This window comes from Mandrillus leucophaeus, unplaced genomic scaffold, assembly GCF_000951045.1.
Source record: "Mandrillus leucophaeus isolate KB7577 unplaced genomic scaffold, Mleu.le_1.0 Scaffold889, whole genome shotgun sequence".
NCBI classification, from domain to species: domain Eukaryota; kingdom Metazoa; phylum Chordata; class Mammalia; order Primates; family Cercopithecidae; genus Mandrillus; species Mandrillus leucophaeus.
In genome coordinates, this window is record NW_012109685.1 from 845,317 (window position 1) to 862,063 (window position 16,747).

The 16,747-nt window shown below is 38.4% G+C and overlaps 1 protein-coding gene across 1 annotated transcript in view; it reads right to left on the reverse strand.

Moving 5' to 3' along the window:
- COL19A1 (collagen, type XIX, alpha 1) overlaps positions 1 to 16,747 on the reverse strand; it is a 350,354-nt gene that overhangs the window by 29,576 nt on the left and 304,031 nt on the right. Inside the window, exons 37-44 of the mRNA XM_011969393.1 lie at positions 15,180 to 15,224; positions 13,084 to 13,134; positions 12,939 to 12,983; positions 12,490 to 12,516; positions 9,152 to 9,205; positions 4,575 to 4,619; positions 788 to 832; positions 621 to 683 (exon numbers count right to left, since the gene is read on the reverse strand). Coding sequence (XP_011824783.1) covers positions 621 to 683; positions 788 to 832; positions 4,575 to 4,619; positions 9,152 to 9,205; positions 12,490 to 12,516; positions 12,939 to 12,983; positions 13,084 to 13,134; positions 15,180 to 15,224 — 375 coding nt within the window. The remainder of the gene's footprint in view (positions 1 to 620; positions 684 to 787; positions 833 to 4,574; positions 4,620 to 9,151; positions 9,206 to 12,489; positions 12,517 to 12,938; positions 12,984 to 13,083; positions 13,135 to 15,179; positions 15,225 to 16,747) is intronic.

The window sequence follows — 16,747 nt, forward strand, 5'->3', positions numbered from 1 at the left end:
AAAAAAAAAAAAAAAAGATCCCCTCGCTAAGGGCCCACACATTCTCAGCAAACAGCAGTGACTAGATGAATTTATGTGGGACTGAATTAGTCAGAATGATTATTACAATGTCACATCAACACCACAGATCAGTAACCAAGAGCTCTTTTAGGACACAAGGGGATGAGACATTCACCAGTAGTGATTTAGGAAAGTGTAAGAAAACAAGGCCTATATACAAAGGAGGAAATTTGAGAAAATAACTTCTACTTTAGGATTTGGCTTAACATACAGGTATTATATCTATAAGTCTTTGCTTTCTTTATACTTTAGGACGTGACAGGCCATTATATTTTCTTTAACTCTGTTGAAAACATTAGGCTTAAAAAATAATGAGTCAGATTTCCTGACACTTAAAACTCTCACCGTTTTCAACACTGTTTAAGACATAAAGATACCACACACAGATCTAGGGAACTCAGTGAGAACTTCCGCCCATGCCATCAAAAATCCATCTGCACAATCTTCTTAGTTCTTGGAAACTGCTTATTCAAATCTCAGAATTTCTGAGGTGGTAGATGAGGAGATAATGTTAGAGCATTTCTCTAAGTAGCATATTTCAAATAGTAAGAAGTACTTACTGGCTTTCCTGAGGGTCCTTCTGGTCCAGGGAAACCTATATCTCCAACAGGTCCTCTCTCACCCTATAAACACATCCACAGACAAAAATTAATTGCCAAGAAATGTTTTAAAACTGCATGCAAGTACAACACAAGTACAACTGTCATGAAAGCAACTGCCAACTCACCGGTTCCCCTGGAACTCCTGGAGGCCCTGGTGCTCCAGGTTTCCCCTGGCAAGGCAATTGAAGAGAAATGTTAGGAGCCAAATTGCTGAACGACACCATACGCTTCTCTTCCCCCAACCCCAATTGAGTTTAAAGTGCTCCCAAGGATGATGCTCTCCAGTGGCATTTCTAGCCAGGTGTGGTGGCTCACGTCTGGAATCCCAGCACTTTGGGATGCCGAGGTGAGTGGATCACTTGAGGTCAGGAGTTCGAGACTAGCCTGGTCAACATGGTGAAACCCTGTCTCTACTAAAAATATTACAAAAATTACCCAGGCATGGGGGCTCATGTCTGTAATCCCAGCTACTCGGGAGCCTGAGGCAGGAGAATCACTTGAACCTGGGAGGCGGAGGTTGCAGTGAACTGAGATCATGCCATTGCACTCCAGCCTGGGTGACAGAGTGAGACTCCATCTCAATAAATAAATAAATAAAGTGGCATTTCTAAGGGGACAGAGTCTGGGGAACATACAGTCAACTCCACAGGCTGTAAGTTTCAGACTGGGGTGCAGTTCTTTGAATACATATTTGTGTGGATGGTGGAGAGTAGGAGAAGAGAATACTTTTGAAAATATTAGCCCAAAGTATCATCACTATTGGAAATCCCTCTTGTGCTTATTTTCCTGGCAGTTCCTCTTTGCTTTGGGAGTGGGGAAATGCGCACAAAACATCAAAGAAGTTTTTTTCTAGGCTTTGAGTTTCACAAGAGAGTTTTTAAGTTCATAGTAAGACAACCTGAAAAAATCATATTTGATTTGAAAAGCCATGTTTTGTTCGCAGGAAAAGAAACAGATTAGTTTGTGTCACTACACCGTGGCTTGGACGACTGATCCTGGAGCAGACAGACCACAGGAAGGGATGAGAGGGGCAGATGGTCCAGTGGAGACTGAAAGCACACAAGGCCCAAGTGTGCAGGCGAGGCTTGTGGGGTTGCCTCTGAGAAGGAACCACCTCCTGTCCCTTGGACCTAATGTGGCTGGGAAAGACAGACGACGTGGGATGTAGGTGTGGGGCTGAGACGTGAGAAAGCCAAGTAGGTTTTGGAGAAATATGAAAAGAAATGGGCTTTTTCCGACTTGCTGCTTAGAATTCTGGAAGAAGATCCCTCCATAGGTACAGATACAGTGCTGAGTGGCAAAGCTAGGCAGACAGAGAGTTAGAGAGAGCATCCCTGGGTCCCCATAGCTTGTGTGTGCTGAAGTTGTTGGGGGCCTGAGTGGGAAGATGTGTTAGAGCTGAGAAGGCCAATGTCCTGAAGATTCTTACTGTGGGACATGGTGGGTATGGAGGGCTTGGGCATTGGGATCTGAGACGAAGAGATCAGGGACATTGATGGAAGTCATCCCTAAGGTCAGGTAGGACCAGCGGAGAACTCAGAGCATCCAGGGGAGAACGTGCTGACCGGAAGCCCCACCACCCCACCACCAGCACTCACAGGCACTTCCTCCTGCAAACCCACATGCCATCCTCAAAGAAAGGCAAAGAAAGAAGCTCTAGGGGAAATCCCTGATTAACCCTGAAAATACTGGAAAGGGATAGACTGGTCTGTTCTAGAAGAGCAGGATTGGGTCTCCTTGGTAATCAGCTGAGTGACCAGTGTGTCTGCGTGGGCAGGCCCCAGCCTTGCTTCAACTAGAACAATCACCATTTTTCAAAACAATTTTTTATCATGGTAAAATATACATAACCTAAAGTTTACCCTCTAAACCATTTTTAAGTGTACACTTAAGTGGCACTAAGTACATTCACACTGTCATCTAGCCATCACCATAGTCTATTTCTAGATTCTTTTAACGATTTTATCTTCTGAGTCACAGAAGGGCCAGCTATAAAAATCAAATATGCATCTTTAACTGAACGTATTTGTAGCATGTAAAATTTTTACCCTTTCCTATTTATGTAATTGTCAGTCAATGCTTTTATTTTATATTATTTTTTGAGATAGGGTCTTGCTCTTTTGCCCAGGCTGGAGTGCAGTGACACGATCTTAGCTCACTGCAATCTTTGCCTCCCATGCTCAAGTGATCCTCCCACCTCAGCCTCCAAGCAGTGGGATTAAAGGTGCCCAGCTAATTTCTGCACTTTTTGCAGAGACAGAGTTTTGCATGTTGCCCAGGTTGGTCTCTAACTCCTGGGCTCAAGTGTTCTGCCCAGCTTGGCCTCCCAGACTGCTGGGATTACATGTGTGAGTCCACTGTGCCTAGTCAGTTTATGTTTTTAATTATGACATATGAAAACTGCTTTTTAAGTAAATATATCAGATCTTAGACATCCAACTAAGAGGCAGGCTAGCCTCTTATCTCAATAATGCTGCCTCTTTGAAAAACATATTTGGAATTTCTCATTTGAATTGCCTGTTGCCACTGTTGCACGTCTTTTAAATACTTTCAATGGTGGCCAGTATTTTTTCCTAGAAGATAAGCTTAATTTAGGGTAATAGCAAAATGTAATTTGTAGACACACCTGGGTGAATACAATGAAAAAATTAAGCTTTATTTTGTCACAAGGAAACAAAAATTCAAATCACAGGATGTGAGTATAAGAGGAACAGGTTGTAAGGGTTCTCTAAGGACACTTCCAGAAACTGATTTCCAAATATGTTGCTGGGAATGGCTGTGAGTGGGGCAGTGGTGAGGGAATAGAATTAAGTGTGTAGTCAACTTTCAAGAATAGTTCCTTTTATAAAAAATTTGGAAGGACTTTTCAAAGAAGATATTTTCATGCTACTTTTACAGTCATACACATATTTGACTTGATCTATAATGCCTAAGTAAGGGAATGTCATCATCTACAAAGGATGCAGATGATGGATGAGGCTCTATTTTGTGTTGTTAGACTTAGAAGTTAATGGAGTGAAGCAAAGTGGCTCTGAGTACTTTGTGGGATGGCAGTGGGTGATGAGCCGGGCTTTGGGTGGTGTTGGGTGTCAGCAGATCTCAGTGGGTGACTGTAGGTGGTGATTTTAGGGCCCTTATCTTATCTTCTTATTTTCTTGTGATACAAGCCCATGGTTTCCATTGACTTTCCTGTAATGTTATCCTGGACCTGCCCTGCAGGGGCACCTAGCAAGAGGATAAATGGCCTCTTATTCATAAAGCATGACCACAAAATTTTAATTAAAGCATCATGAATGAAGATCAGAATGATCTCTAGGGTTCAGAGAAATAATTTCAGCCTTTCCTGGAGCACTTCCTATTCATTTGAAAAGACCTTGATGAGATTAAAACGTTTGACACTAGAGAGCAACAAAAATGATTGAGAGGATTGAAGGGCTAGTTTACGAGGAAACATTAGCAGCAATAAAGCTCTGCTAATAACACCGGGCTAAGGAATAACTCAGGCAGATTGCAACTTAATACAAGGAACTTGAAGTACATGCCTGAGGATAAGAACTCTGTCTTTTGAAGACTGAGAAACCTTGAAATATGACAAGAATAGAGAAACACAATAAACTCTCCAAAGCTGTGCTCATAAATTAATGTATAGTAACTGGGTTTCCTCTCCCCTCCATGAAAGTGGCTTGGGAAGAAAATAAAAGAGGACAAAAAACAAACAAAAAAAATTAAGAAATAGAGGATTCTGGAGGTGGAAAATACAGGTGGCATTATTTATGAAACTAGAATTGTTAGGAACCTAATGCCATGGGAGTTATGGTATGCTCGCCTGCCCGTCTCGATCCCTGGCCACAGGTGTATCATGGAGATAGAACCGTTTACCTGTGAAAATTATGTGAAATAATCTGAACTCACCGACATCCCTGCTATTCCTGGGGGACCTGCTGGGCCTCGATCTCCCTGTTGGGATTTAAAAATATTACTACTTTAATGACATCAATGAAGTCTTTAGTTATGAAATTAATTCTCAAATAATAATTTGGATTTGGTAAAGCTTTCCTTCGGATCTGATAAGTGTTACTGATATTAGCTGGGGTGAAGCTAGTGTGTAGATGGAAAAATAGCAAACTGAGTGGCTAATTGCCAGCTGAACTTGTTACAGCTTTTTTATTTTCCATAAAACTAAAGTAAATAATAGTTTTAATGAAAGCAAGCATAGATGTTATCATTTCTGTGACTTATTTTAATGTCCCTTTACATACTTATAGCTAAAATCAGTCAATATTTTTATTCCACATGTTCAAAAGATAATTACTCTTACTTAAAAGATTAAGCACTTTGAGTGTCTTCCAACAAGTTTTTCCTATCCTTGTCTCATTGGATGTAGAGTTAGAATAAAATGATCTACAGCTAATGATTTGTAGTTCTCATTTGGCCAATTAGAAGATCCTTTGAATTGCTCTGAACAACAGAGTGACTGAACTCCTTTTAAGAGCTGATGTGATATTTTAGATAAAGCTGACAATGCTAAAAATACTAACGACTATATATATGGGATAATAAAATGGCAATTTCACTGGGCAGAAACTGAATTTAAAAAACTTCATAACTTTACTCAGGGACATAAAAGGCTTGATTTAATGAAGAGATATGCTTTGTTCTTGGAGAGCAAGACAATGTTGTAAAGGTGTCATTGCTAACTAAACTAATTTATAAATGTAATGCAATTCTTACAAAATTGCAGTTTGATCAAATGATACTAAAGTTTACTCGGGATAATAACTTGAGAGGATAAAAAAAATTAAAAAAAGAATAATAAAGAGATACTAGTAATATCAACATTTAAACATATAATAAATAAAGCTATAATGGAATATTGGCATAAGATTAAGTAGCATATCAATATACCATAACAGAAATATCAAAAACAGACTAGCATTTATAACAGGATTTTATTTAACACATAGTTCTAATAATTGGATAATTTCTTTGAAAAAAGTTTGATTCTTCTCTTTATATTATATCCCATATGAATTCCACATAGATTTATATAAAAATAAAATAATATAAACTATAAAAGAGTTCAAAGAATATATTAGTGACACTCTGATCTTGGTTGAAAATAAAAGTAAAAGTCATTTTGTGCATAAAAGCAAAACAAGAAATCATAAAGAAAAATAGTGTTAGATTTGACTACATTAAGGTTATATTTACAATAAGATTCAACATAAAAATGAAAGGCAAAGACCAACTAGGACGAAAACTCCAACACATAAGATAGAAGTAATGCCTTTAAGATATGAAGCATAACCATCCTCAAAAAGAAAAACATAACTAATAGAAAAATTGGGTAAAGGACATAAACGGGTAATACACATCAATTTCCCTCTGTTCCTTTTGAATTACGAAATTTTCATTTTTAAAATTAATATATTAGAACTTTTCATTCAATGAAATAGTTGCATGCCTCACGCCTCTCATTCCTTAACCACTATCCTTGAAAGAACTTGCCTCTTATTTTCATAGTTACACCTGGCACTTTGTCAATAAAAATATTTTTTGCCCATCCATAATCTCAATTTCATGCGTTCCAACTTTGGACCACCATTCCACATCATTCTAACTCACTCTTTGAGTACCTTGAACCCCTAAACCCTAATCCATTGACGGTACACATTTGTTATCTTTCACTCCCTGGATGGCCTCTCCCTCTTTTTTGCCTAGTTAAAATTCCATGGTTACTTGTTATAATCAATCCCTTGTGCATGCCAATAAGCCAATAAGGGTCTTGTCCCATTCTTCCTTCCAGTACTCACCTGTCAAAAGCAGAACATTGTTTAAATCCAACTCCCCTCCTATTCTGTGTCTTTACCTGAATGTCTGAACATGGCTGGAAAAGCACATGTAGTCCTGTTTTTTTTTTTTTTTGAGGTGGAGTCTCACTCTGTTGCCCAGGCTGGAGTGCAATGGCACGATCTTGGCTCACTGCAACCTCTGCCTCCTGGGTTCAAGCAATTCTCCTGCCTCAGCCTCCTGAGTAGCCAGGATTACAGGTGCCTGCCACCATGCTTGGCTAATTTTTGGTAGAGATGGGGTTTCACCATGTTGGCCAGGCTGGTCTTGAACTCCTGACTTCGGGTGATCTGCCCGCCTCGGCCTCCCAGAGTGCTGGGTTTATAGGCGTGAGCCACTGTGCCCTGCCAGCACACATAGTCTTGTTGACAGGTCTCACTTCTGTTCATGGCCATGAACCTCAAGAGGGTCCTTAGGGCTGAGCAGTAATCACACTTCTGTGGTCCCTGAACCCTCTCTCTTTCCTAGAGGACCTTATCCCTAAATCCCCAACCTCTTTCCCTACTTTGCTCTCGGATAACGGCCTTGCTTCCTCTTTATCTGAGAAAATTTAAGCAATCAGAAAACAACTTTTGTAGACTCCATCCAATACATCTTCCCACCTATCAGCCTCTGCCCCCATACTCTGCTTTCTCCCCTTTCACTGTAGATAAACTATTCTTTCTGAAGCCAAACCCTCCATAAGTGCACTAGGTCCCCTCCCCTCTAGGCTACTTAAAGACATTGGTCCAGCACTCTCTCCTCTCTCTCCAGCATCATCATCCCCATCTTCCCCTCTACTGAGTCATTCCTCTAGCATATAAGCAGTCTGATATTTCTATTATCTTCAAAATCTATCTGATAAAACCTTGACCCTACTTCCTCTAGTAGCCTCTGGGCTATTTATTTGCTATCCTTTGTAGCAAAACTCTGTGAGCATTATTTATACTGACTTGCTGTCTCTATTTTCTTTCCTTGTTCTCTCTTAAATCCATTCAAGCCACAGTTGCTCCTACAATATAGTGAAATAATAATTTCTCTGGTCAAGGTCATCCATGACCTCTACATTGCTAAATCCAATGTTCAATACTTGACCTTTCTACCTGGCCCCATCCCCATTCTACTTGACCTATCTGCAGTATTTGAGACAGGTGATCACTCCTTTGCCCTTGATTCATTATTCTCTCTTGGATTATAGGATACCAAGTTTTTCTCCTACCTCCCTGGTTACTTCTTAGTCTTCCTTGCTCCTTCCTCCTTTTCTTCTTGATCTCCTAGTACTGGAGGGCCTTGGGGCTCAATTCTTGACTCTTTTCTCTTTCTAAAAACTCTATTGTCATTCCCTTGGTAATCTTATCTAGTCTTCCGGCTTTATGACAGCATCTCTATGCTTAGAACAGCCAAATTTATATCTCCACTTAGACTTCTTTTCCACACTCCATACTTTTATATCATACTGCCTACTCAATACCTTCACTTTGCTGTCTAACGGATATCTCCAAATTTGGTCTCATGCACAAAATTAAACTCCTGATAATTCCACCCCTTCAAAATAGGCCTTGTTCATAGCTGTCCTCATTTCAGACGATGTCCGCCCTATTTTGCAAACTGCTCAGGTCATAAAACTGAGGGTCCTCTTTGACTCCTCTTCATTCTGTAATAATCCAATCAATCTGAAAATCCCATCAGTGCTACCTTCAAAATATATCCATATTGAGGCATTCTCACTGTCTCCACTGTTTCTTCTCTGATCTGAGCCAACATCAACTGGCACCTGGATTACTGGATATCTTTTAACTGGCTTCCCTACTTGTACTCTTGCACACCCTCTGGCTGCAAGTTCCCTCATGCCACTACTCAGAAATCACTGATGACTGCATTTTACACAGAGTGAAAGATAAAGGCCTTGCAATGACTGTTAAGCCTTTTTATTAGTGTGTCTCAAACTTCTTGCGGTAAAAGAGCAATCTCTTATTTATTTTCTAATATATCATGAACAAAGATAATTCTACCATCACATGCTTGCCAGACATTTTAGACTAATTAATGGACATGTTTTTAGGTGCTTACTCTCGGTCTCTGTACTAACCTTGCCACCGAACCCATAACAAAGGGTCTGCAGACTGGCACTGGTTCTCCACTGGCTGTACATTGAGTAGCACTGCTCTGCACGAGGAGTCCACTTCTCACCTCCACCCCCGCCGCTCTGACCTCATCTTCTACGACTATCCCCTCACTCCCTCCCCGGTCTCTTTGGATACACGTAAGGAAATCTTACGTCTCGGGCTCTTTAGACCTGCTGTTTCCTCTTCCTGGAACATTATTCTTCCAGACTGGAGGGGACTTGGCTTTCCCTCTCACCTCCTTCAGGTCTTTGCTCAGATACTGCCCTCCTACCCCCTCAGCCCTCCTGATCCTCCTTAACCCAATCTACTTTTTGTTTTTTTCCATAGCCCCAACAATAAGATGTAATTTTAAAATGTTTATTCTTTTAGTTTCTATATCCTTTTGCTAGAATGTAAGTCCCATGAGTACATACATTTTTGTCTGTTTTGTTCCTTTATATATTCCTAACCTAAAACAGTTTTTGGCACATTAGGTGCTCAGTGAACAATTTTGAATGTTGAATAAATGAACACATTTCTAACTTCTGTGCTTACCTTTACACCTGGAAATCCTTCTAATCCTGGCAACCCCATTGCACCAGGCTCTCCCTGTTAAATATGAACATAAGAAATGCAGGAGCAATAATCAAAACGTTTTTAAGCATTGGTTTCCAAAGCAAAGATATTTTTTGCTTAACCTTCCCACCCCAAACATTGATGTGTAATTTAGCAAGGAAATGATATGCCCTGTTTTTAAGCAACGTATTACTGCATTTGGTGTTTGAAAATAGTTTGAGAGTGAAAGCTATTCTCCGGAGAGGTATATTTTCTGATTAATCATTTTTATTCTGATTGAGAATCTAATCAGAATGAATCCCTCTGCTCAGTGATAACTCCAATTTCAATAAGAACTAGAATGAAAGACGGGGCTTTAATAAAGTTTGCCAATTTGTGAGCTACCTGGTGCTGCTAGATTTTCAGAGAATAAGAATAAACTGTTTAAGAGTAGATGAAGATGGAACACTCAAAGCAGTGTTTATCATCTTTAAGTAATCTCTGCAGCTGGACAAGAATTGTGAATGCTTAAGAAGTTGACCCCAGGATCATTATCTCCAATAACACTAAAAGTTATTGCTCAAGTTGATGAGTCACTGGAAGGGGGTAGATTAGTGTTTTCTATTTTAAAAAATCTTTACATGTTCTAGTGTATGATCCCAGGCTAACTGGAGCCTGTAGACCCTCAAGGAACACATTGGGAGAAACTGTGGTGAAAGAAGTTGCTAACTTTGAACAAAAAAAGCATTAGGGAAGGAGTGTTCAATATTTTGGCTTCCCTGGGCCACAATGGAAGAAAAATAATTGTCTTCCAATAAAATACGCTAACACTAATGATAGCTGATGAGCTAAAGTAATCACAAAAAAATCTCCTAACGTTTTAAGAAAGTTTACAAATTTGTGTTGGGCCATATTCAAAGCTTTCCTGAGCTGCATGCAGCCCACGGGCCATGGGTTGGACAAGCTTGCACTAGGGCTTTAAGTTAAAAAAGAGATAAAGTGGGGAGTTGTTTGATGCCTTCTTGTTAATAAACTAATGTTCACTGCAAATATTTTCTTAGGACACTGGATGCTTTAGACATAATCACGAAGAAACGGAAGCTTTCAAATTGTATTCTATGTAAGTGTATTTTCACATACATAATTCTAATCTGCTTCAAAAATATTACCAAGGATATAACTTCATTATTATTTACAACATTGCCCTTATTACAGAATACTTAATGAGTGAGCATATGAATTGATATGCTTTCTACGTTTCAGAAATCTTTTAAAATGCCCCCTAATATATAACTTCATAATTGGTTAAAAAAAAAAGTTCAGATTCTGTTCTGCATAAAGTTCTGTAGAATAGTCCCTAGGTTGCTGACAAAGGAAACACACTCTTTGATTCTCTTTGTTTATGTTCTCAACAGTCCTTAAGACAGAGAAGGTGCTCAATCAATCAATAATTGCTTGAAAGTAGCTAATAATTAAATATTTAATTAAAGATCACTTATAAACTGAATACTAAAGGAACGAAATGGAGCATCTTAGAAGATAACAAATTCAATTAAGGGTAATATTCCTCTAGAAAGGTTTGTGGAGAAGATTAGAAATAGTGAGACAGATCTATTGTCATGGGATTTGAAGAATGTTGGAAGAGCAAATTTCCCACCTTAAAAAGACTTCTCAAGTTTTTGCTCTGTGATCTACAGTTCTATCATTCCTGGATTATTTCTCTGGCATGAACTATTATTTTTCCCTACAGGACAGATGGTGGGAGAAGGTGAGAGTTGCAGGATGGTGCTGACAGAGAACCCAAAAGAGTAACTTCAAAATTTTATCTAGGATAAGCCTGAATGTGTACACTAAACGTGTATTTAATTTCATGATTGCAGTTTTCTGTTTTTGTGCTTCACTCTCTTAATTCACATCTCTAAACGCAAGGAACACGCTTCCATCAGTTTTCTTTATCCTTTGTTGCAGCTAAGAAATTTGAAGACTAATCTTCAAATTCTACTCAAATAGGTCTACATTTTTGTTGCCAGCACGTTGTCAATGCCAGTAAATTTTAATTTATCCTTTATTATAATACTTAAAAAGTTCTTATCTTAATCTGCAGTTATTAATGCAAGAACTTCAAATAATGTTCCCAAAAAGTCAGTGAGAAGCCTAGGTACTCTTAAATGACTCAGAGAAGCTGTTTTGTGCATATGAGTATGAGAGGGAAAGACTAGGAGGACATTTTTTATCAACAAGATGTAAGAAAATTAAAATTAGAATGAAGCATATAGTTGGTTTCAGGTAAAGACAGGGTAGACAGAGTGCATGAATAGTAAAACAAAGGACACTCTGAATTACAGAATATGATCCTAACTAGTTGAAATAATGCTTTCAGGGGACAACAATTTGGCTTTTAATATATATTTCCCAATAATAAAATCAAACAGCTCTTTAATGCATCTCTTTAAAATATGTTTTTAGACATAAAAACATTGCTTGTTATGACTTGTCCCTTTGCTGATTTAAAATTTATTCATTGAGTTTTAACAAACTGTACTATAATGAAAAGGCTTTAAATTTTTTTCACATGGCAATGGAAAGTGGTTTGAACATTTATTTCAGCGTTAGGTACATTTGAGTTTCAAGTATATACCCAAAGGTTAAAAGATACACAAATGAAACATGAAGGATATGCTTGAAAAGGACATGACAGGAAAAAATGCCCAGCAATAAAAGGCATCTAATTGAATTTGGCAGAACTTTTACAGTGAGGCTCCATGGTTGAGAAAGATGCTGAGAACAATTATCATCCTTTAGGCGGGGGAGGACATGATCTCCTTCCATGCTGAGCGTAACCTCCTGATACATTCCTCCTAATAAGCAGGTTTATGACAAAACACATCTCCTGTAGAATAATTGCCTAAGACATGTAAAGCAAATAAACAGTTCCTTCCTTTTTTGTTGGGGAGATGGCAGATATATTAAGGGATTTCTTTCCAGTGAGTATTTCTCTTCCACAATCTACTTAAAATTGAATCAATCATCAGAAGAGGGCTATTAGAAGAAAGTGTCCCATTTATCAGAGCTTTATATGTGTCTTCCTCCATCACAGGATGATTTTAAAAACATACTGATGGAAAGAGACAAACCTCAAGGGCAGTGACAACATCAGAACTAATGCATCTCAGAAATAGAGAATACATTGCTGGCATTCCTTTTGTGGCCTGCTTGTCACCACCACCATGTTAATTGATGAACACCTAAGAAGGCAGACCATTTTGCCTGATGCTTTTCTTTCAAAATTTAACAAAGACCAATATTCTAAATGACACAAAACATGGGAACATTCATACCACTGGGCCAGGATCGCCTTTTGGGCCCTGTAAGAGAAACATGGGAAGTCATTTTTCAAATAATGACCAAAGCAAAGTTACAGAATAAGAAACACCATTGGCCAATCTGCTTTAATACATATACAAACATTAGCAAGTTTTCCTTTAATTACAGTTTGAATTTGAAGAATAAGATGAAAAAATATAACTTGATGGAAATTTCATAAAAGTGATTGCTTGGACATTGATTTAGTTCTTAGATTTGCAATGAAAAAAGTGACAGCACCATGAAAAATGCTATTTACATTTTCTCAATTTTATTATAATTGGTTTTACTTATTTTCTTTTGCTGTAAAATTGGGCTATATTTGTAACATGAAGTTTTCAGTGAACTTAAGAGGTTTTCATTGTTTGTTTTTCATTGTGGTCGTTCAGCTAAAGTGTGTTTGACGATAAACAACTATACTTACAGGAGGACCGGGTGGCCCTGGGTAACTGGGAACATTCACACCTCCCTTCAAAAGAAAATGAAAAGAAAAGAAAAGGAGAAAGATGAGAAGAATTTACAGCAGTCTATAACTGGATTTTAAATAATTACAAATATAATATAAATACCTTAATTTTATATAAACTGCTCATGCCATTTCCTTCATTAAATGGAATACCCTGAGGAAAGAGGTGAGATACAGAATTATTCTTGAAAGTTAGTACTTTGCATCTCTACATTTTATCATTTTACCAAATGATACTATTCCTATTCTATTTTTTACTTTTTTTCTATTCTATTTTACAAAGGGAGTTTAATACTCTAAGTAAAATAATACAACGTTTTAATTTTTAGCTTTTCCAAAGCAAATGCAGGGAAAGAAATGAAAAGGGAGTGTGAGCTACAACTGAAGCAGATAGACACTTTCAGTTGGGGTTTGATTAATGTTCAGGTTTGACAGATGAGACACTAATGCATTCGGAGGAAAATATTTGCTTATTAAAATTCAGTTTCTGAATTGCCAATTTAGACTAACTGTTTACAGCCTGCTGACCTGCAGGCTATAATGCCGTAGTGCTGATGAAGATGTGAATAGGGAACAATTTGGCTACTGAAAAGTAATTTTTTTCCACAGTCTCTTCATACCAAATAGAAAATTAAGGTAAATGAGGAGATGACGTTATCCACAATGCTGTGTGGATGTTTCTACAAAAAAAAATACTTTAGGACAAAAGAGAATAAGAACATCTTGAAAAAAATTGACATGTCCTAGAGTAACCAACACTTAAAGGAGAACTTATTCTACAGTTTAAAAAAATCATACATTTTAGCATTTAGGAAAAATTTGCATATGAAAATTTTAGTTAGGATCTTTTGTCTTTCCTTTTAAACATTTGTATAGAATCATAGTCAAATCTGTCTTTTCCTTTCTGCAGTTTTCACATATTAGTTGAAGAGTTGAAGAAGTCACTGTTTCATTGTTTCTGTATGATGGTGGCCAGTGGTGTTCTGTGAAGACAATTTGCATGCATCTTCCAAACACTAGTGATGGAAGAAAAACGCTCCATCCATTTATTACTTCATTATTTAACTCATTCATCTGACAGTGACTGAATGTCCACTATATTTTAGTGTGCTACGTCCTGAACAGACAAAGGATATTTTTATCTGAGATTTCCAAAGGAGGTTTCCCAGGGAAGAAAACATTTAATCAGTGTTTTGAAGGATGGATGGTTTTGGAGAATTCAGAGGGAAGACAAAGATATCTTAGGCGCATTATAAAATTATAGGTCCCTTTCATGAACTCATGTTATATTTGCTGTTCTGCCCACTGGGGAAGGAGTGAATTTTAGGATTTGAACCCTAAATACCTTCTGTCCTGCTTTCTTGTCAAGTGAAAAGGTCAGTAACACAGCTGAACAGATTTAGGAAACAAGTTCAGGAAATAGAGTGCTAATCTCTTCATTTACGTGTACAAAGCATGCAACTGCATACAGACTTATAATAATCCTCATTGTCTTCAGAAAGTCACGGTCAATTCTGCCCTTTCTATGGTGAGCTTGGTGTATTAAAATATTCCAGTGACGTGGGGTAGGAAAGGGTGTTTGGCGTGAATCTCAGCTCGGCTCGGCTGCGATTCGAGCGTGGCACCACATGAGGGCAGACTTGCTACGGAGACAGGCTCCTCTCCGCTCCACCGTTTCCCTGACGGGCGTGCATCTGTCTCAATCACAATAATAAAAACATCGATGCCTCTTGTACTTTTTGTTCACTAGGAGCTACATAAATAGAGTCTCCTTGCATCTCAGACATCATGAATGGGAATGAACACGTATAGCATAATATTAGATTTTCTACCAACTCGCATCAGCGGAAAAGATCTATTTTTCTGGCCCTTCTCTTTTCTGTGAATGAAGCACACTGAGATGAAATGACTTTCCCAGGAGCCCCGAGGCAGGAACTGGAGAGTCGGAGCACAAACTCAGGTTCCTAAATCCAAGATGGGGAGACACGCAGTATGCAAATCTGAGCATTGCACATTGAGGCTGAACCAAAGAGGGAACAAATCAGGTCTCCTTAAAGCTACATTGGCTATCATTTGTATTTATACACAAAATTCAGAACACTTTTATCTTTGAAAACATCTAAATGTAGTCTTACCTCTGAGTTATAAAAGTCTTAAGTAAACATATGAATTTTAAGTTTTAAGCCTAGAACAACTCACAGGTGGTCCAGGTGGTCCGGGTTTCCCGGGGGGTCCGTCGCTGCCCTGCAAGGGATATATAGACTAATATCAGCGGCGTAGACGTTTCTACCCCAGGTTTACAAACTATCTTCTGAAATTAATCATAGAGCCGTCTTCTGAAATCAATATGACTTGCCATGAGGTTTCAGCTTTGTAGTCTCAAACAGCTGGGCTCTCTCCTTTACCAAGGAAATACATTTCTAGACCGCAGGACAGGTAAAGGCCTTTTCCCGTACCCATTCAGATTCTCACAGTGTGAGCTCTAGAAATGAAGCTTGTTTTTAGATGGAGCCAGAGAACCCAGGAGCTTATGTTCTGGACTTCCAGTGCAGCTGGGGGAACTCTCCCAATGTGGAACTTTCCTACAAGCAGGCAGAGGGCTCTGGGATTGTGGCTCTGAGTCAGCCCTAACTTTGAGCTTCATTTCTACCACCTTCATCTTTTGGAAACCAGAGGGGACATGAACATAATTTGATGAAAGTGAAAAAATCACAACCTGTGTTGTGTCTGCAGAAGGGAAACTTCATCTCCATTTCCTACATTAATATCTGACTTTACACCCTAGTCAGACACATCTCCCTGAACAGAAGCAACTGTGGTATAGCACTGTTTAAAGCAAATGGTCACTACAATATAAACAGTCTTAGTCTTACAGGAGAAGCAGACTGAAAATAGAATTTGTGAGAATGAATTCAAGTTGAAAGTTGAAAAATGTATTTCACTTTTATTTTTACAAACCATAGATGTTTATCGGTCCATAATAAGCAGAGCTATTGAAGTCCCTCTGGTGTCTCTCAGCAGTTCTTCCTATAACTCTGCTTTTCTTTTAAAATAGTAGCCTCATAAAATCTTTTAAGTCCCTCTGTAGCAGAGGAAATGGCAAGACATGGTTAATTAAAAAAGAATTCAGATAGAGTAAAATTTCTACTCACAATGTCCAAGAATTTTGAGGGATTTTAGTCCATTCCCACAAATGTAATCAAGGACTTCATTCCACTACCCTCCCAATTTTTGGTAACGAAAGTATCATAAAATCTTTTGTTTGTATGTTTATCAATAAAAATAAACTGTAAAGTTCTTCTTGCACTGCTTCTGCCTGAGAATATATAACAAAGAACAAGCATATAGTTTCTTTGCTCAAACTGCTTTGATGGTGGCTATCTCTCTAAGACATGTCATATTCTGCTGACAACTGGCAGTGTCCTTCAAAGAATTATGTTATAGTTCTAATGAGTCAACAAACAAGGAAAAATATGTGCCTATTGAAAAGCCTTTTTTTCCGCCTCTGGCACCATTAAAAGTCATATCTTCACTCTCATTTGTGCCCCAAAGCTCATCTCAGTGTGGGATTCCCATTAACTTCAAAGGCAAGTCTGTGACTGAGTAATTTCCATAGAGAACAGAGAAAAAAGGCTGGTGGAGTTGGGCAAGCTCCTTGGGATAAAATCAGAAAAAAATGTGCGGAGACTATCTAGAATAAAGGCATTGTTTCCTTCAAAATGTGTTGAGATTCCTTTGCTCCTTGATGTCATTATGCTCCACGTTGG